Below are 20,917 nucleotides of genomic sequence, written 5' to 3' on the forward strand. Positions count from 1 at the left end.
GACAATTTGCACTTTTGTTGAGATTTTGGGTCATGTAGATCTTTATTTATTTTATTATTTTTTTTTTACCATTTTACCTTTTTTTTTTTTTTTTTTTTTGTATAAGCAAATGCACAAACTTTTGTAACTTCACTACAGTAGCATTCTATATCTCTATGAGTTTAATCAAAGAAAGTATGAGAATTTCTCATGTATTTGGGCTAGATTTCTGCCATCTGGTGATGATCATAATAATAAATAAATAAATAATGGCCAGTAGATGGCTGAAGTGTCCTATGCATCCAAATGCTGCACAAGAATTCTTGATGTTATGCTTAGAAAAAAAAAAAAAAAAAAAAAAAAAAGAATACACATTTGGATATTTAGACATTAGTTTAATATTATTTGTCAGAGAAGTTGCTCATTGCAAGTCGGTTTTCTGATTGCATATTTATAAAAGTCACCAAGTTTTACAACACTCAGATTGAGCAAACATTTTTTTTTTAAACAAATCAAAATCGATCAAAAATGACTGAGAAGCTTGTTGGGGTTAAATCCCTAATATCCCTAATTAGAAGAACACATTTTTAGGGGGTACATTTTAATCCCTCAGGATCATCCATCATGCATGCAATTGCTTTTGTTTACTGCATGTTAGCATATTGGGAGAAATGTAACTTGCATATTTATTTATTTATTTATTTTTTCTCAAGGGTGCGTGGAGACACGTACTACTGCATGCTGTTCAATGATGAGGTCCACACGTACGAGCAGGTCATCTATACACTACAGAAAGCAGTGAACTGCACTCAGAAAGAGGCCGTCAGTTTCGCCACCACTGTGGACAGAGATGTAAGCTGACCTGCTCTTAGTTCCACAGTTCCATGATTCAGGCTTAACGCTAAGCACAGCATATTCTTGCTTTTGTGCACTGATTACTTCTGTTCACTGTATTCAGGGAAGGAAGTCTGTTCGCTTTGGAGACTTCCAGTTTTGTGAGCAGGCCAAATCTGTTATTGTGGTAAGTTCTAAACAGTCACAAATCCCATCCGTTTTCCTCACATGAGTAAAGCAATTGTTTTTTTGCCATTTTTTTTTTTTTTTTTTTACTGAAAGGTTTAGTTAAATAGGACATTTATTTTTTAAGTTTTATGGAGAAATGCTTCCCAATTTGCATATAGCAGTTTCAGCAACAGGGAAAAGCTAATTTTCATGTCAGAGAGTGAAAAAAACAACAACAAAAAACGCATACACTGACATTGAAGGAGGGACATAGTTGTGATAAACACCATAGCAAATACACAAATCTGAATGGCTATTTAAATCTATTTAAATACATTTTAGAAAGTAGCAGCTGCTTTTTTTATGGGGTTTCCAGGATAGGGGCTGCATTTTCTGCAGTTTAGCGCCATCTGCTGTCAGAGAGTGAATGTGCTTTCATGCAGCGCGCCTCCACGTGTTCCCCCAAGCAGCATACAGCGGTGTTGTGCATTTTGACCAGTTGATGGGAAAAGTATTCTTAAAATGCATTCAAAATTCTGATTAATTTTTCATATATAATTATTCACAGTATTTAGAAGTGCCCACGATAACAATATCAATATTCATTACCGTGATATATCGCATTACCGAATACCGGCACATGTCTAGTTCATGTAAATGTAATTTGTTTGTGAATATATTTGGACACATGTTTTGCAGAGGAACACAAGTCGGCAGACGAAACCCCTGCGGGTTCAAGTCATGCACTCCTCTGTAGTGGCTCATCAGTGTTTTGCACTCAAAGCTCTCACCTGGCTCGGCCAAATCATCAGATACTCAGGTCAGTCTCTGCATTTTTTTTTTCTCTCTCTCTCTCTCCCTATATCTCTCTCTTTGTTTGTCTATATCTTCAGATAATTATGTGAGTTTTTTTTTTTTTTTTTTTTTTCAAGCTCTTCAGGAAAAATATAAGTATTCAGTTTCTGCTTTATCTTCCGCATTTTTGTTTTATTTCCTTTAAAGGAATTGTGTTGTTCCAGTAATCATCAGTTTATCAAATGTTACCACAAGTTTTATTGTATTTAAAAGGGTGACATGGATTTTTTGCCATATTATTTTAATATGTGCCCTCAGAAATTGAACCTGTATCTGTGTAGACAGAACAGCGTCAGCGATTATAACGGGTTCTATTTGCTTTTGATGCAACACAACATTTGCATTCAGTGTAAAGGGATGCCAGCTGTTATTGAGTGAACGCTTATGGTGCAACAGTGTCTTTCTTTGAGGCAGTCATATGCAACTGTGTGTGCTCATGTGACATCGCAAATCTACCAATAGATCCAAACGAGCCGTTTTTTTTAACATGATTGAATAAATGCTATTTGAGGACATTTTAAGCTCTGAAACTTGCAGAATGTTTTAATGGTACAAAGACCTCTTATATGTCAAAAGATCAAGGCAAATTTGTTTCTTATGTCATGACCGTTTTAAACTAGCAGAGTGCTCTGTGTTAGACGGCTGTAATGAATCAGTGCTGTCCTCAACAGATGCTCTGAGGAGGATCCTGTGTCAGGTGGGTCTTCAGCGAGGACCGGAGGGAGAGAACTCTTCTCTGGTGGACACGCTCATGCTCTGTGACTCCAAGATGTGGAAAGGTGAATGAAGCAAGACTGATTTCCCTTCAAAGTCTCATTACTGTAATGTGTCTGTATGTTTTAAGTTTTTATTGCCATTATTCTCAGTTGAGTGCCATTCTCATTATTAAACAATCCTATAATACAATAGTTTAAATAAGCAAGATAATTATATTAATATAAATCAGTTATTTTTTGCACTACAGTAATGGGGATGTAATTAATTGTCATTACCAAAAAAAAAAAAAAAAACAAAAAAAAAAAACTTCCAAGTAAATCCTATAAATTTCCTTAAACCAAAATGTCATTTTGGTAATCATATATTTTAGTGTTCTTGTTGCACGCTACATATACTTACTATAGTAATAGTAAATTAAAGCAACTCACCCTTTAGAAAGTACATGTTGTTAATTAATATTGCTCAGTACTTAATTGTATAATTACACTGTAACAAGGACACTTTAAAATGAACTGTAACCATACTTTTCTGATTGTTTCTTTTGTTTTTGTGGTGAAATATGATTGGGGCATATACTTGACAAGTTTTGTGAGATTCACCCAGTTATGCTAATGATGTATATAATCTTGTGTTTCCTGCAGGAGCGAGAAATGTTTACCACCAGCTCTTTATGAGCAGCTTACTCATGGATTCAAAATACAAAAAACTTTTTGCCATCCAGTTTGCAAAGGTAAGACTTCCATTTGCAGTGGCACAGTCTTTATTTAGATTGGTATTAAACCCCATGAAGCCCAAAAAGTGGAGAAAATTTGGCACATGTACCCACCGGAGTTTACGTTGTCATGATTACTAAGGAATGGGATCAGTCATTATAATTTGTGGAATTCATGAAGAAAAAATAGCATAATTGTTACATAACGCATTAGCACTGGCTTTACACTCTTATCAGAGCCCTCTGTGCCTTTATAGCACAGAGCAACATTTTTCTGGGACTCCATGACAACATGTACATTACAGGGATAGTTCACCCCAAAAAACACAAAAAACTGTCATCAATTACTCAACCTTATGTCATTCCAAACTCGCAAGATATTCGTTCTACATCATAAAGACATTGTAAAAGTAATCCATATACATTGAGTGGTTTAATCCAAGTCTTCTAAAGAGACAAACACCGATGTGTTGAACATGAATAAGATAAACAAGCTCAACTCTACTTGCTTGACACGCAAGAACAAACCTCATTGATTTAGGATGAGTAAATGATTTTAGATTTTTCATTTTGGTGTGAACTTACCTTTTAAATGTTGTTTTTAGATTCAGTGACTGGACAAAGTACAAGTGGGTTTGACGTGTTAAATTTTCTGGGTCCAAGTTAGAATTTGTCATGTTGTCATTTACCACAGAGAATATTTTCCAAATTATCTTAATGCTCTTCCACTGAATGTCTATAGTCTACAGAGGCAATTATGAAATTGTCAAATGAAATTGTGAAATGCTGGTGAAGTGACTGGATATGGAGTTCATGTGTTCAGGTTCTCATATATTTAGACCACAGAGGCTGAAAAGATCACAAGCATTACTCGTGCTTAAGAAGATGTAGTAGGCGAAACAGCATCACTCAATCACAGACGTCCACAGCATTCAGATTTATATTTAAATAGCAGTCTTTTTGTCTTTATTTTTTTTTACAGACAAACTGTAACTTGAATATACTGTAAATTTGTTGTTTTTTTTTTATAAATGGATTCCACAATTTTGTTATCCACATTAGGAAAATCATAGGGCCCTGGCACAGATGTGGCTGACAGATTTGTACCTTAGCTTAAACAACTCTAGAAAGTCTACTATAAAAACAGTGTGTAAAGTTTAGCTTTAGCTCGAGTCCCCCGGCTCCACACTTGCCCCAGTGTCACGGTGCAACTAAAGGCTGCATGTGCCTGACATAGAACCCAGTCGGGGGACGTAACTGCAGATGGCCCCTGACTTCTGACCCGGAAGGTGAATCTGCCCCCTTCCCTTAGAATTACCAGCGCCTCCAGACAGATTTTATGGAGGACGATCACGAGCGTGTAGTGTCAGTGACCTCTCTGTCAGTGCAGCTCTTCACCGCCCCCACTGTGGTGAGTACCGCCAATCCCACACACCTCTCCTCTCTCTTCTGCCTCTTTCTCCTCTCCTCCGCCCCCTTCACCACTCCCTGCAGAACTATGAGCGCTTGCAGAGCGACTACGTGAAAGACGACCACGACAGGGAGTTCTCCATCACTGATCTTTCTGTGCAAATGTTCACCGTGCCTTCTCTGGTGAGTACATACAAGGAGAGACGGCCTGCCATGAGGAAGAGGCTTGTCATTTTGGGTTTTTGGTCTCTTCTTCCATTTCCTTTTTCTCTTCCATTTCCATCCTTCCTATTTCATTTTAAAATGGTTCATTCCTCTTTCCTCTAATGCACTGAAACTTTTTTTTTTTATCGAAACTGAAATTAAAGTTTTTATTAAGCCAAAAAATTGAAATAGTGTAATAATTAGGGTTTTCAGTTTAATGTGTTAATTCACGCAGCCAACCCTCCCCAGACCTGTAAGTCATCTTACATTTCATTCAGTTGACCGTTGATGAAGGGCAGCAACTATGTAGTCCATAAATGGCTATGTGCTCCTAAAATTCAAGATATTGGGCCAAAAAAATGCAGCTGTGTGAGTTTTTGTCTCATGTTTATATCATGTGATAAGCAATATTATACAACCAGTGAGAGCAATATCACAGGAGTGTTTAATCCACGTTTTGAAGGAATCAGGTGAACCAATGATTCAATGGCCCATTCATAAAGAGAGCCATTTACTTCATTCCTGAATGAATCAGCAGTTTGAACGAATCTAATGAATGAATGAATGACTCAGTGACTTTCTCATAAAGACATTTAATAAGTGGTTTGATGGATTGTTATTAATGAATAAATGACTCAATTCATAAAAAAAAACATTAAAAAAAAAGAAATCATATTTTTCAAATGACCAAAAAATACATATTAATAAAAAAACCTAATTAAAAGCTACTTTTTGTAATATTTATTTCATATTTTTCTCATGTAACACAACTGTGGCTTTAAATGATCTTTTGTTGGTAATTTCTCAGCCAAATTTGATGTGATTAATATGCGAATAAGTAGATTAATCAAAACATTGTTTAATTAATTACATTAAAAACTGTATTTGATTGACAGCTCTGATAATAATAAATTAATAATCAAATTTATTTAGTAAGCAACACACAAAAAATGTACATTTGAATTGTTAATATTTAAGTTGTGCATAACTTGTTAATTTATGTAATATATTTAAAAATATACAAAAATATTTAAGTTTACTTTAATAACTGGTTTTCATGACAAATTTATTCAAACATACAATAAATGAGATCACTAAAAGGGTAAATAATGAATTGAATTTGCAAAATACTCCTCAAATTATTTTTTTCTAGCTGACGAATGAGATATGGACATTGAATGGCTTTCTTGAGGTAAATGTAAAGTTACTTGACATAGTTTACAAGCTCTTTTATTAGATTTTTTTAATTTTTTTATTTAAATTATTCTAGAATTTGAAATTGGAGAAGTACTAATTTAAACATCTCCCTATCAGTAAAATTATTTAGTTTTGTCAAAAAACAAAAATGTATTTCTGGCTGAATATTTTCGGTTGCTTCACTACTACTACTTATTTTCATCCTCTTTTCTTTTTCACTTCCCCTCCCCCTCTTTAATTTTATTGTGCACTCCCACATCTGCCTTCTCCCCTCTTTCCTCTTTCCTTTCCCTTGCCTTTGTTCTCTTCTGTCTCATCTTCTTCTCTCAATAAAAGTGAATTTCGCATATAGGAAAACAGCTTACGACCCAAACCTCCAGCGGTCTGCCAGATGTGGCAATAGTGTATTTAATTTTCCAGGCTCGGATGTTGATCACAGAAGAGAACCTGATGACCACCATTATCCGCACATTCGTTGACCACCTCAGACACCGAGACCTGCAGGGCCGCTTCCAGTTTGAACGCTACACCGCACAACAAGCCTTCAAATTCCGCCGGGTCCAGAGCCTTATAGGAGACCTCAAGTAAGACACTGAGCCTGTCTGCCCATTTTATATACAGTTCCCAATTCTTGAGATGCGTGTAATGATGAGTTTCTGTTGGATGCAGGTATGTCCTGATAAGCCGTCCAACAGAGTGGACCGACCAACTCAGGGAGAAGTATCTTGAAGGTTTTGATGCTTTCTTGGAGTTGCTAAAATGCATGCAGGTGACTATACCAATGTGATTTTAAGATTGCATGACAGCGGTAATTGAAATTGGGCAGTAAAACAGCTGTGTGTGTCCTCTTTGCAGGGAATGGACCCAGTAGTGCGTCAGGTGGGGCAGCACATAGAGATGGAGCCAGAATGGGAGGCAGCGTTCACCTTGCAGATGAAGCTCACACATATCATCTCTATGATGCAGGAATGGTGTGCCAGTGATGTAAGTGCATGTTAGACACACAGTCACTTCAGTTTCCATAATCCACCATGGGGCCTTGATATAAGTATTATTGGTCACATGCACAGGAGAGAGTGCTGATCGAAGCCTATAAGAAGTGCCTGAGCGCGCTGACTCACTGCCACAGTGGTTTCACAGATGGGGAGCAGCCCATAACCCTCAGCATGTGCGGCCACTCCGTTGAGACCATCCGCTACTGCGTCTCTCAGGAGAAAGTCAGCATACACCTGCCTGTGTCCCGACTTTTAGCAGGTCAGTCGAACATGGTTTAACGCATAGTCTGTTGCAGCAGTACAAAGGCCATATACATGCTGCAAAGTTTTGAGAATAAATCCTGGGAGTTTGAGTTATCGAATATGTGTATGGAATATAGGAGTCATGAGGAGTTGATGGTGGTAACCTCACCACATATCAACTGAACCTCGACTCTCTCTCTCTTCCTGTTAGGTTTACATGCTCTGCTGAGCACAACTGAGGTTGCCTATCGATTCCCTGTGCAGCTGCCGCTGGTAAGTTTGTTGGTTTTGGTTCATGAGGATTGTTGCAAAAACAATCTTGGCAATTTCTGAGGCCTCTTTTGTGCTCCACAGAGTGAACTGAGTCCACCCATGTTGATCGAGCATCCTCTCCGTTGCCTTGTACTCTGTGCCCAGGTGCATGCTGGGATGTGGAGAAGAAATGGCTTCTCTTTGGTCAATCAGGCAAGAAGCTAATAAATGTGTTTCATTCTAATACTCGAGACCTTTAAGAGAGTGGTTGTTAGTGTTAATGCCTTTTCATAAAAAACTGGTGCTTTTTCTTGAATTGTTTTTGCAGATCTATTATTATCACAATGTGAAGTGTAGAGTGGAGATGTTCGATAAAGACCTCATCATGCTTCAGGTCAGTAGTGTGAAGATATTTCATTCCAAAGAGTATTTAATTCCAAAGATTCAAACAACACACACACACATATACACATACACACGCAAAATATGTCATCAGTTAACTGATTTTATTAAAACCGTGGTGATTGTAGAGAAACAAGAATCTATGGAGAATATCAAACATATGGATGCATTGACAGTTTGGCAGGAAAATGTCCTTATTTAGCTTCATATAAGTTCTTATGCATGCTGTTTCTGTATCTAGGCTGGAGCTTCTATGATGGATCCAAACCACTTCCTGATGATCGTGTTGAGCCGTTTTGAGCTCTATCATATCTTCAGCTCAGCAGACTGCAGAAAGAGATACAGCAGAGAGAATGCTCACAAGGTCTGCATACCTCCAAACCACCTTTTGTCCTCATTCCTTTTCTTTTTGCTTGATTTCTATCTGCTTGCACTCATTTCTGTTTCCAGTGATGTGTGTTTCTCTCACTGTCTCTCAGGATGTGGTTCAGCAGAATAACACACTAACTGAGGAGATGCTGCATCTGGTCATTATGATCGTGGGTGAGTGATCATTTCTCAACATGTCTTTTGAGCATTGTTATGTGGGTGTATTAAGCTTATCATAAGTAAAAAATAAAAAAAAATTGTCTTTCATGCTTTGCTTGTTTTTGATTTTTTTCCTGTAGGGGAGCGATACACAGCAGGTGTTGGTCAGGTGGAGAGCTCAGATGAAACAAGGCGAGAGATCGTTCACCAGCTATGCATTCGACCTATGGCCCACAGCGAGCTGGTCAAAGCCCTGCCTGAGAATGTAAGTCAACCCTCACTGCTTCACCTCTATCAAAGATCACAAGTAATTATGCTGGTTTGAAATCTAACTAAAAAACATTATGCAAATACAGGTGAAATAAGCAAGTTGCTAGATGCAACATCATTGTAAAAATGTGATCGGTATTAACCGCCTTATTGCAATAATTGCATAAAGAAAATTCATTTTTGATAACATTTGCTTTAAAAGGACTACCATTAAGGAACCATCATTCAATTCTGTACAATTCCCATCCCTAATCATGGTCCTTATTAAGCAGAGAATAGCTTTACAATAGATCACTGTGCTGACTCAACAGCTTACAAATACACAAAGGTCAGAAAATAAGTGATGCATTTTTAAATTGAATAAGAATTTATCTTGTCCCAAAGGTCCTGTCGATTAAAGTAAGACAGGTTTTTTTTTTTTATTTTTTGACTGTGGTATTTTATGCCAATGAATTTTACACACTCTTTTGTCTTCTGCACACAGGAGAATAAAGAAACCGGCATGGAGAGGGTCATCGACAGTGTGGCTTTGTTTAAGTGAGTGTCCTGAATAAAAGAGTGTGGTCTAAAGAGTAGAATTGGTCTGTGTGTAATCCTGTGTGAATTTGTTGTATAGGAAGCCTGGTGTGACTGGTAGAGGACTTTATAAACTCAGGCCAGACTGTGCCAAGATGTTTAACCTTTACTTCCACCATTACTCCAGAGCTGACCAGTCTAAGGTAACGCTGCATGATCAAAATTGAAACTCACAAAGAACAACTGTTGAAAATCCATGTTAATTTTTTTTCTCCTGTGTCGTCCTTCAGGCTGAAGAGGCTCAGAGAAGGATAAAGAGGCAAAATGGGGAAGATTCGGGTACTTTTATTTTGAGAATACAGTGATCAAATTTGGGCACCAAAAAAAAAAAAATGAGGATGGGGAAGATTCAGGTACTTTTATTTTGATCCGTATGCCTTGTACTCTTGTGCCCAGGTGCTAATGCTGGCTGGATGTGGAGAAGAAATGGCTCTCTTTGTCAATCAGGCAAGAAGCTAATAAAAATGTGTTTCATTTCTAATACTCGAGACCGCTTTAAGAGAGTGGTTGTTAGGTTAATGCCTATTTTTCATAAAAAATTGGTGCTTTTTCTTGAATTGTTTTTGCAGATCTATTATGAGCACAATGTGAAGTTGTAGAGTGGGAGATGTTCGATAAAGACCCTCATCATGCTTCAGGTCAGTAGTGTGAAGAATTGCATTTTAAAATTATATCCAAAACTCGATTTAATGTCCAAAGATTTCAAACAACACACACACACACACACACACATACACATATGTCATCAGTTAACTGGTATTATTAAAATCGTGGTGATTGTAGAGAAACAAGAATCTATGGAGAATATCAAACATATGGATGCATTGACAGTTTGGCAGGAATATGTCCTTATTTATGCTTCATATAAGTTCTTATGCATGCGATGCATTCTGTATCTAGGCTGGAGCTTCTATGATGGATCCAAACCACTTCCTGATGATCGTGTTGAGCCGTTTTGAGCTCTATCATATCTTCAGCTCAGCAGACTGCAGAAAGAGATACAGCAGAGAGAATGCTCACAAGGTCTGCCTTCCTCCAAACCACTTTTTGTCCTCATTCCTTTTCTTTTTGCTTGATTTCTCTCCGCTTGCACTCAATTCTGTTTCCAGTGATGTGTGTTTCTCTCACTGTCTCTCAGGATGTGGTTCAGCAGAATAACACACTAACTGAGGAGATGCTGCATCTGGTCATTATGATCGTGGGTGAGTGATCATTTCTCAACATGTCTTTTGAGCATTGTTATGTGGGTGTATTAAGCTTATCATAAGTTAAAAAAAAAAAAAAAAATTGTCTTTCATGCTTTGCTTGTTTTTGATTTTTTTCCTGTAGGGGCCCCCGCTCTCGATAGCGAATAATACCAGCAGGTGTTGGTCAGGTGGAGAGCTCAGATGAAACAAGGCGAGAGATCGTTCACCACTATGCATTCGACCTATGGCCCACAGCGAGCTGGTCAAAGCCCTGCCTGAGAATGTAAGTCAACCCTCACTGCTTCACTCCTCTATCAAAGATCACAAGTAATTATTATGATTGGTTTGAAATCTAACTAAAAAAACATTATGCAAATACAGGTGAAAATAAGCAAGTTGCTAGATGCAACATCATTTGTAAAAATGTGATCGTGTAGTTAACCGCCTTATTGCAATAATTGCATAAAGAAAATTCAGTTTTGATAACATTTGCTTTAAAAGGACTACCATTAAGGAACCATCATTCAATTCTGTACAATTCCCATCCCTAATCATGGTCCTTATTAAACAGAGAATAGTTTACAATAGATCACTGTGCTGACTTAACAGCTTACAAATACACAAAGGTCAGAAAATAAGTGATGCATTTTTAAATTTAATAAGAATTTATCTTGTCCCAAAGGTCCTGTCGATTAAAGTAAGACAGGTTTTTTTTTTTTACTGCCACCTAGTGGTATTTTATGCCAATGAATTTTACACACTCTTTTGTCTTCTGCACACAGGAGAATAAAGAAACCGGCATGGAGAGGGTCATCGACAGTGTGGCTTTGTTTAAGTGAGTGTCCTGGATAAAAGAGTGTGGTCCAAAGAGTAGAATTGGTCTGTGTGTGTAACTCCTGTGTGAATTTGTTGTATAGGAAGCCTGGTGTGACTGGTAGAGGACTTTATAAACTCAGGCCAGACTGTGCCAAGATGTTTAACCTTTACTTCCACCATTACTCCAGAGCTGACCAGTCCAAGGTAACGCTGCATGATCAAAATTGAAACTCACAAAGAACAACTGTTGAAAATCCATGTTAATTTTTTTCTCCTGTGTCGTCCTTCAGGCTGAAGAGGCTCAGAGAAGGATAAAGAGGCAAAATGGGGAAGATTCAGGTACTTTTATTTTGAGAATCCAGTGATCAAATTTGGGCACCAAAAAAAAAAAACAATTATATAAAATAAAATAAATTTTTGAATATCTTTGATAATAATAATTGTGATTTTGATTTAAAAAGAAAAATTTTTATTTTGAGAATCCAGTGATGTTTTAATAATTGTGATTTTTGTTTATGATGATATTGATAATAATTGTTGTGATTTTGATTTTGATAGTATTGGTTATGATTGTGTTAATAAGTTTGTACTATAATATAAAATAACTATAATATAAAATATATACTATATAATCTAAGCTAAGGCTACACAGTTTGATAATGCTAATATTAATAATAATTGTATAAATAAAAAAATTGTATTTTATTTTGAAATCTGCAGGGACTATAGCTTCACCTTAGTTGAGTATGGGAAGATGCACGTTATAATCGTTCTAATGTATGCTATAAGTGACCCAAACTCAGACCTCCATTTACTGTGAACCAAGAGGCTGCAAACACCTGCAGACAATGAGCTGCTCACACATGTATTTAATTAAATTGCAGCCTTTACTAATTGATAATGTTTAGATTTTATTTTGATTAAATGTGCAACCCTGGTATTATGTGATGAATGTTTAAAGTGATTTTCTGTGTGTTTGTTATAGTTCTGCCTCCACCAGTTCTGCCTCGGTTCTGTCCGCTGTTTGCCAGCCTGGTGAACATACTGCAGTGTGACGTGCTGCTGGGGATTCTGGGAGCCGTGCTGCAGTGGGCAATGGAGCCCAGCGGGGGACACTGGTCTGAGTCCATGCTTCAGAGGGTATGTGTGTGTGTGTTTGTGTGTGAGCGAGAGAGAGACTGCAGCACTCTCTCATATTACAAACATAATAGATTTTAGATAATTAGCATTAAATCTGGTCCATTACATGCTTTTTTTTAAGTACAGTTCACTTGAAAAGTATTTAAATCACTATAAAAAAAATATATATATTACTAAATGGGTATTTAATATTTAAGTAATTTTCAATTAATTTCCAGTTACTTTATCATGAACATAGTCTTGCTATAAAATATCTTTTACCATGATATTAGACATATTCTTACCACACACTCAAGTTAGAGCTCAGTATGAACTTGTCCTGCAGGTGCTGCATCTCATAGGCATGGGCCTGGTGGAAGAACAGCAGCATCTTATCGGCAGCGCAGATGATAATGATACCAACTTTAACTTCACTCTCAAAATCTCCAGTATGTCTTTCTTTTGTCATACCCCCCCCCCCCCACACACACACACACACCTCTTGAGCTGATTAAATTTCTTCATTGTAGGACCAGGTGAGGCTCCTGCTAACACTCCCAGTATCTTGGCTTTATTGGAAACCCTGCAGAATGCTCCTCATCTGGAGGTGCACAAGGACATGATCCGCTGGATCCTCAAGGTAAAGCTGATCCAAATCTCATTACAAAGCCACCTGTCACTAGAATGTTTGTGTAAATGTCTCAGCTATCCAATAGAGGGCAGCAAAAGCCAAAAAAACAAACAAACAATCAAAAAAAAAAGTATTTTTTTTAAATTAGATTTTTGTTTGTTTTATTGATTTTATTTATTAAATATATTTACATTATTTTATATTAATGTATTTATGTATAAGATGTTGTTGTTGTTTATTTCTTTGTGTTTTTTGTTTGTTTTAGATAGTTTTTTCTTGTTTATATTTTTATTGAAATTCTTATTTTTTATGTATTTTGAATATCAACATAAAAAACATGTTCACATTTACTTGTGTATCTGAAGACAGTGGCCGTGGTCAAGCATCAAGAGGGAGTGGGAGTGGACGGCTGGTGCGCCAGTGAGTGATAGGTGAGGGGTCAGTAGGGGGTGGTGATAATAGGAAGCGTAACATGCTTGCATTATGACCTGTTAAAGTTGCATTGTTGTCTCACTGGATGTATTTGTATATGTAGACGGTGCGGGATAAAGATAAGGCAGAGCGGAAGAGGAAAGCAGAGATGGCGCGGCTCCGGAGAGAGAAGATCATGGCTCAGATGTCAGAGATGCAAAGACACTTCATCAACGAGAACAAAGAGTTGTTCCAGCAGAGTCTGGAGGAGCTCGACCCCTCCACCTCCTCCACACTGGAGCACAGGTACACACACGCATCACCCTGGAAGATCTCATGTATCATACATTTGTTTCTAGATGCTATCTTCTAATTTTTTGTCCTCTCTTTACTTCATAGCCCCAGTTCGTGTGATAGTGCTGTGGTGTTTTGTGTTGGTAGGAGGGTGTGGTGTGGGGGGGGGTGTGAGGGGAGAGATGGTGGTGTGTTGTTGTGTGTGGAGGAGCAGGAAATCAGGACTGATGGCAAAGCCATGGTGCTCGCTGCTTTTGTCCAGCGCTCTACTGTCATGTCCAAAAACCGCAAGAGACCTCCACACAACCCAGGCATGTCTTTATATGTGTGTCTTTGGGCCATCTTACCATACAAGTGCATGTTTGGTTGAATGAGTGCTATTGTGTTTGTGTTGCAGATAAGTATGACCCTCTCTTCATGCACCCTGACCTGTCGTTCGGCACACACACAGGCAGCTGTGGGCACATCATGCACTCTCACTGCTGGCAGAGGTAAGAATCATCATCATAAAAAAGAGAGAAACACATGCTTCCCTGTGCCGAAAACTGTGCTCTTCCTATCAGAGCAGCAAACGAATGTAACTGTAATTGCAGAAACATTCATTATTAAGCATTCATTATTAAATTGTTTCCACCTGTTTTAAGAGCTAGCCCTTAAAAGGATTATGACAAAGATTAACCCTTTAAAAGCATTATCTCTTGTGTTTTAAGATTGTTTCCTTCATTTTTTTATGCCCTCCTTTAAAATGTTTATTGCATTGTCTCTTTTACTGTTTTGTAAAATGATGAAGTGTGTGTTTTTGTCATGTGTGTATGTCTGATGTCTCCCCCTGTAGGTATTTTGAAGCGGTGCAGGCTAAAGAGCAGCGCAGGCAGCAGAGGCTACGTGTGCACACCAGTTATGACGTAGAGAACGGAGAGTTCTTGTGTCCACTCTGCGAGTGTCTGAGTAACACCGTCATTCCTCTCCTGCCTCTTACAAAGACCAGCTGCAGGTACTGCAACAAACACACAGATGACTGCTAGTTCTTCTTCTTTCATTTATTTATTTTATTTTATTTTTTTGATTCTGTAAAGTGCTGCACTGGTGACATTTTTGTAGTTCAACCTAGAAGCATCGCTTTGATTACCTTGACAAAAACTCAATAGGATTTTTCCATTGACTATGGATTACTGCAGAAAATATGATTAGTGACCAACAAAAGTTTGATTCTTACATGTTTTATTCATCATGATAATGTTTTTTTTTTTTTTTTTTTTTTTTTTTTCTTCAAAATGTATTTACCAGAAGTAAAATATTAAAGTCATAAACATACTATAAACAGGGCTACACCATGGTAGCATGATTTCAATGTCACCACCATTAAGCTTCTGACAGCTTAATTTTCCCTGAAGGGTTGAGATAGAATAGTTTGCAAGAGTTAATAGAATACAATCAGAATAGAATAGAATTAGAATAGAATAGTTTGCAAGAGTTACACAATGAGGCTGTATATGTTGACTAGTGAGCGGATGTGTTTTCCTGTTCAGGCTGATGTTTAATGCCCTTAAAGAGCAGGTCATATGTTTTTATTTTTTATTTTTTAAGTGTCGTAATATTGTGTTGGAGTCCCCTACAACAGGTTTAAATGCATCAAAGGTCAGAAAACATTGTAAAATTTCCCAGAATATACATTTATACAAAGAGTCATTTGTCCATAATTTAGAAACAGTTTGTTCGATTCAGTTCCGAACGAAATGTCTGTAAACCCCCCCTCCCCCCCCCCCCCTCCCCCCCCCTTTAAGCCTACTCTACTCTGATTTGTCAGTTGGCCAAGCCTGTTGTGACTGGCACAAAGAGGAGTGCTTGAGCAAGTTAGCGAGCGCTACCATCTGTGTTGCCAAGTCTGGGTGTTGAAGCGAACCCAATAACGTCATATTTAGCTTCTGGAATGCAAATTTACCAGGGGAACCCTGACAACAAAAATGTGTAAATTATACCCTGGGACGCGATTTTTAATGTGGGACCCTTTCAAATTGCGATTGGGCTAGATTTGAGTAGCAATTGGGCGGGTTTTGTTGTGACAACCTGGCAACCCTAGCATGCACCGTTACATGAAGCAATAATATAGTGCTCCAATTAGTTCTTAAAATAATGAGATAAAAATAACACTTATGCAAGCAAATCTTTCCCACAGCTTAAGTTTAGCTGCTAAATTGTAAACACTTAAAAAACAATAATGCTGGATACGTTAGCCGAGTGACTAACTAACGTGACTAACTAATGAAACAATACAGTTTGTAAACCAAAATATGTCTACTGTAATGTCTAAATAACGACAGACAAAAGACACTCACTTAATTTTTAATCAGAATGCAGAACAGCTGTATCACAGGCGCACCAGTCTAACTTGCTCGTCTCTCTCTACCAGATCTTTTACTCCCTGCATTAACCCTATGACCGCAGGTGCAGCTAAATAAACTGTGCGCTACACTGCATTCTTTATTATTAAACGAAGTAGTTAGAACAACAACAGTCTACGACTCATTCTTAGGAAATAGTGGGTTCACAGTGAATTATCAGAACTATTTCAGTAAAACAGTAATATCGTGCTTTACCTGTAAACCTAAAGCTGCACTAGGTATACATCACATATTAGCACAAAAAATAGACATTTTGAAAACACATAACATATCAATCATACTTGCAGGCTGTGTTTCGGAGACACATGTAAGTCCAAATAAAGAAGAGTAAAAGCCAAGATTAGAGAAGCAGTCCTCGGTAAAATGAGGAGCACACAATACAAGGTTCGAATTGTATTTCTGTGATCTCGTGGAGCACAGCATCTTCTTAAACATGATGTAAACACACTTAACTAGCGAAGTGTTTGTGGGCAGGTCAGAGTGTTTGTATTTCACGGACAGGCGGGGATTATGCAAATGTGTTACCTAGTGACGTAGATCGGTAACGGGCAGAAGATTCGAAAATCTAATGACTCGTTAAGGTGATACTGAGTCAACACACCCTTTACGGCATTAGTTCTGGCTTTTGTTCACACAGAGCTCGTTCCGGGACTGAACCCGCCAATGTTACTAGGTCCCCAACCCGGGATCAATCCCGGAATCAATCCCGGGACGTGTTTGCGTTCAGACAGAAGGCGACCCGGCAATGTTCCGGCAATTTTCCGTGTCCAACGTGCAGTGTGAAAGGGGCTTATTATTAAATTTGTGTTATGACCAAACTGTAATTTGCAAAGCTCTCACTGTGTAGGTAATAGAAAATTAGTGCAATTTTGTGACCACACCTCTATTGTGTTTTTGCAGCTCTGAACAGCCTGATCTGAGCCAGTGGTTGAGCATCACCTCTCAGCAGATGAAAGCCCTGCTCTCTGCTCACAGGAAGGCTGCAGATGCTGAAGGTGTTGATGCTATGGACGGTGTTAATGACTGTCCTCCACCTGATGGCTTCAAACTGGACTACACTCCAAAGTAAACCCACATACAAAACTACCAGTTATTTATAATTCCACCACACAAAAGCTAATCACTAATAAAACACTTGTCTTTCTGTCAGGAACCCGTACTCAAGCACCATAAAGGAGATGTTGACCACGTTTGGGACAGCCACATATAAAGTGGGTCTTAAAGTGCACCCAAATGAGCAGGACCCCCGCGTGCCAATCATGTGCTGGGGCAGCTGTGCCTACACCATTCAATGTATAGGTCAGTGCAAGAAAGTGTTGCACATAATACCTCAAGTACTGAACTGGGTAAAATGAGTAATGTGGCATGATGATATAGGAATGACATGGTAACATTCAAAAGTTATTGTGAGATACATGGTTTTAGTTGAAAAACAATAAGTAGAGACCGTTTTATAAGCTAACTTTCCGCTGGGTCCAAATGGAACCAGGGATGCAAAAAATGAATGGAGATTTTTAAAGCATTATGAGAGCTAAAAGTACATTGAAAAGTACAGTATATTAAGATGGTGTCATCTCATTTCTCACAGAGAGATTGCTGGTGGATGAAGAGAAGCCTTTGTTTGGAAGTTTACCATGCAGACAGGTAATCAAACACATTTGAATACATTTGCAAACTTGTAATTTGAATGTCTCATGGAAATCAATTAATAGTTTGTCCTATTCAAGTGGCCTCTTAACTCTTTAAATCTTCACTCTTGAGTTTGATTTGTTTGGTAACCTAAATGTTTTGTGCGTGCAGGACGACTGTTTGAGTTCTCTGACCCGGTTTGGCTCGGCCTGCTGGACCGTCTCCTCTCATACCACTGTACAGAATCACTTTATTAGGCTCTTAGCAGGTAAGAATTAGCTCTATCAAATATGCATGGATCAAATATTATGAGAAAGCACGACAGCCCTCACCTCATTCATATAAACTTCTGTGTTGATTCAGCCCTTGTTCCTGATCCTCGGGTGGAGAATACGCCGTGTATTCTGGACATAGACATGTTTCACTTGCTGGTATGTAAACAGTGTTGCTTCTATGTCTGCTTATACATATCATGAATAGTATTTCTAAGAATTTAATAACTCATATTGACATGTTTTTTTCCACATATCTTGTTCAATAAGAGTGCACAGCAAGAGCTATGTGTAAAAGTGCCTGCTCAGATTTGGTCTGTTGTTTCAGAATGACCTCTGACCTCAGTTACTGTGTGTGACAGGTGAGCTTGGTGCTGTCCCATCCAGCGATTCTCTGTCTAGATTCCTCAGGGCTGAGTGCGGACGCTGCACAGCTGCACTTCCTGCATCTCGTCACAGTTGCTCACATAGTCCAGATCCTCCTAACCTCGGTACCAGGTGAGAACCTCATCCTTCTCCTTCACAAGCAGCCACATGATCATAGAGACTTCATAAATGATTTTGTTGACTCCTGTGCACCATCAGAGGAGATGCAGATGGAGCAGGAGGGAGGAGGAGCGGAGAGGGAAGAGGAGGAAAACGTGTGTATGCTCTACAACACACTCAGGACGCATCTGGGAAGGTGAAAGCACACACACATCTGCCAGCAACACTGTGACTGACTTTATGATTTATATATTTTGTGACAAAGGAAACAAGTATAAAATGAATCCAGGTTTACAATCAAGATGTTTTGCATTGTTAGCAATGTTCTAACTATTATGCATAATTAGCTCTCTCTTTATTTGTGAGAACTGAGATACTTTTATCCAATGAAATGCCATTTAGGGGGACTGTTTCACCCCTACTAGTTCTAATCTGAAAGCTGTATGCATTTCAGCGGCCTGCATGAGGTGAGCTCAGGCTGGCATCTGTGGCACTGTGTGAAAGCTGGAATCCTGCCTTATCTGAGGGCAGCCGCTCTCTTCTTCCACTATCTCAACGGAGCTCCAGCACCACCCGAGTTACATAGTAAATGACTCCAACTTTTCACATGTTTTATTGGCTCCCTCTCTCTTTTGCTCTCCTTCTTGCTGTATCATTTCTAATGATGACTGTGTGTTCAGCTCTAGGTGCGGGTGAATGGGAGGCTCTGTGTGGATACCTGTGTCTGCCCTCCAACCTGCTCCAGCTCTACTACAACAATCAGGAGCTCATGGAACCTCTGCTGCAGCGGTAACCCTCACTATCTAGTAAAGCATCTCTGAAAACTGTAACATGATCAGATATGAATTTAATGAATTGCGGTGTGATGTGGCACTCTGCAGGTGGTGCTCTCATCCAGGTGTGCTGCAGGGTCTTCAGAGCAGCGTGGCCCTCATCAGGTTTGTCCTGCTCCTCAACACTCAAGCGTTCACTGCACCCGATGCTCAAGTGCTCACCGTTCTTCACCATTTCTCGTTTTAGGTTTCCTAGAGAGTCCAATCATCTCATAGAACTGCCAGGCGACTACAGCGCCCTGATTAACCAGGCCTCTAGCTTCACGTGAGTCACCTCTGTCTTACGAATCAAATGCGATTACTAACTAAGACACGCTCTCTACTGAGTCATACATTCCTGGTTCAACTGAATCAAATGATCTCTTGATCTTGGTGGCGTCTAGGTGTCCTAAATCTGGTGGGGATAAGTCTCGCGCTCCTACTCTTTGTTTGGTGTGTGGTGCTATGCTGTGCTCACAGAGCTACTGCTGTCAAACCGAGCTGGAAGGAGAGGACGTGGGCGCATGCACCGCACATACTTTTGCCTGCGGAGCCGGAGTCGGCATTTTCCTCAGGTTTGTGCAAGCATATGTATGAATATAACTGGCAAGTTATGTAAGGGATAAGGTACAATTATTATCATTGGGTTACCTCAAGAACCTTTTTTGACCAAATAGCCATTTTTTTTTAAATTTTTCATTAAAGGGATACTCCACCCCAAAATGAAAATTTTGTTATTAATCACTTACCCCCATGTCGTTCATAACCCGTAAAAGCTTCATTCGTCTTCAGAACACAATTTATTTTATTTTTTTTGGATGAAGGGAGGGTTGTTTGTGTCTGTTAGATTGACTGCCAAGTAAAATACACTGTCAAGGTCAAAAGTATGAAAAGCATCATCAAAATAGTCCATCTGCCATCAGTGGTTCAACCGTAATGTTATGAAGCGACGAGAATACTTTTTGTAAGCGAAGAAAGGAATTGTTGAATAAAGTTGCTATTTTTGTTTTCTTTGTTTACAAAAAGTATTCTCATCGCTTCATAACGTTACAGTTGAACCACTGATGGCAGATGGACTATTCTGACGATGCTTTTCATACTTTTCTGGACCTTGACAGTGTATTTTACTTGGCAGTCTATGGGACAGTCACAAGCCTCCCGGTTTTCATCCAAAATATCTTAAATTGTGTTCCGAAGACGAACGAAGCTTTTACGGGTTTGGAATGAAATGGGGGTAAGTGATTAATGACAAAATTTTCATTTTGGGGTGGAGTATCCCTTTAATGCTATTTTCCAAAAGAGAAGGGTTTCATTTGTATGTGTTTATTTCTGTCAGGGTGCGGGAAAGTCAGGTCCTGTTCCTGGCTGGCAAAACCAAGGGCTGTTTTTATGCTCCCCCATACCTGGACGACTATGGGGAAACAGACCAAGGGCTAAGGTACATCACTATTTCTGATATTTGACGTGGATGATTATTTCTGACAGCCGTGTGAGATCAAGGGATGTGTTTTGTCTC

General features: G+C 38.8%; 1 protein-coding gene and 1 long non-coding RNA gene across 2 annotated transcripts in view; both read left to right on the forward strand.

The window, feature by feature from the left end:
* The window catches only part of ubr2 (ubiquitin protein ligase E3 component n-recognin 2), a 29,529-nt gene that overhangs the window by 7,179 nt on the left and 1,433 nt on the right, over window positions 1–20,917 (forward strand). Inside the window, exons 6-45 of the mRNA XM_042768295.1 lie at window positions 693–831; window positions 938–1,000; window positions 1,681–1,801; window positions 2,508–2,615; window positions 3,195–3,283; window positions 4,760–4,858; window positions 6,497–6,660; window positions 6,746–6,845; window positions 6,932–7,060; window positions 7,147–7,330; window positions 7,526–7,587; window positions 7,669–7,779; window positions 7,895–7,960; window positions 8,210–8,332; window positions 8,448–8,511; window positions 8,637–8,761; window positions 9,251–9,303; window positions 9,383–9,485; window positions 9,573–9,621; window positions 12,331–12,485; window positions 12,811–12,913; window positions 12,995–13,199; window positions 13,461–13,515; window positions 13,631–13,812; window positions 13,906–14,111; window positions 14,198–14,291; window positions 14,636–14,794; window positions 17,103–17,267; window positions 17,353–17,501; window positions 17,791–17,846; window positions 18,003–18,099; window positions 18,195–18,262; window positions 18,466–18,601; window positions 18,689–18,785; window positions 19,044–19,174; window positions 19,270–19,378; window positions 19,471–19,527; window positions 19,610–19,687; window positions 19,806–19,976; window positions 20,738–20,839. Coding sequence (XP_042624229.1) covers window positions 693–831; window positions 938–1,000; window positions 1,681–1,801; window positions 2,508–2,615; window positions 3,195–3,283; window positions 4,760–4,858; window positions 6,497–6,660; window positions 6,746–6,845; window positions 6,932–7,060; window positions 7,147–7,330; window positions 7,526–7,587; window positions 7,669–7,779; window positions 7,895–7,960; window positions 8,210–8,332; window positions 8,448–8,511; window positions 8,637–8,761; window positions 9,251–9,303; window positions 9,383–9,485; window positions 9,573–9,621; window positions 12,331–12,485; window positions 12,811–12,913; window positions 12,995–13,199; window positions 13,461–13,515; window positions 13,631–13,812; window positions 13,906–14,111; window positions 14,198–14,291; window positions 14,636–14,794; window positions 17,103–17,267; window positions 17,353–17,501; window positions 17,791–17,846; window positions 18,003–18,099; window positions 18,195–18,262; window positions 18,466–18,601; window positions 18,689–18,785; window positions 19,044–19,174; window positions 19,270–19,378; window positions 19,471–19,527; window positions 19,610–19,687; window positions 19,806–19,976; window positions 20,738–20,839 — 4,527 coding nt within the window. The remainder of the gene's footprint in view (window positions 1–692; window positions 832–937; window positions 1,001–1,680; window positions 1,802–2,507; window positions 2,616–3,194; window positions 3,284–4,759; window positions 4,859–6,496; window positions 6,661–6,745; window positions 6,846–6,931; window positions 7,061–7,146; window positions 7,331–7,525; window positions 7,588–7,668; window positions 7,780–7,894; window positions 7,961–8,209; window positions 8,333–8,447; window positions 8,512–8,636; window positions 8,762–9,250; window positions 9,304–9,382; window positions 9,486–9,572; window positions 9,622–12,330; window positions 12,486–12,810; window positions 12,914–12,994; window positions 13,200–13,460; window positions 13,516–13,630; window positions 13,813–13,905; window positions 14,112–14,197; window positions 14,292–14,635; window positions 14,795–17,102; window positions 17,268–17,352; window positions 17,502–17,790; window positions 17,847–18,002; window positions 18,100–18,194; window positions 18,263–18,465; window positions 18,602–18,688; window positions 18,786–19,043; window positions 19,175–19,269; window positions 19,379–19,470; window positions 19,528–19,609; window positions 19,688–19,805; window positions 19,977–20,737; window positions 20,840–20,917) is intronic.
* Window positions 9,964–10,609, forward strand: LOC122147183. The gene is made up of 3 exons (XR_006161459.1): window positions 9,964–9,980; window positions 10,243–10,365; window positions 10,481–10,609. It is a non-coding gene; the product is annotated as an uncharacterized LOC122147183 (long non-coding RNA).

The sequence above is a fragment of the Cyprinus carpio genome, chromosome A13, assembly GCF_018340385.1.
Source record: "Cyprinus carpio isolate SPL01 chromosome A13, ASM1834038v1, whole genome shotgun sequence".
In the NCBI taxonomy this organism is placed as follows: Eukaryota; Metazoa; Chordata; class Actinopteri; order Cypriniformes; family Cyprinidae; genus Cyprinus; species Cyprinus carpio.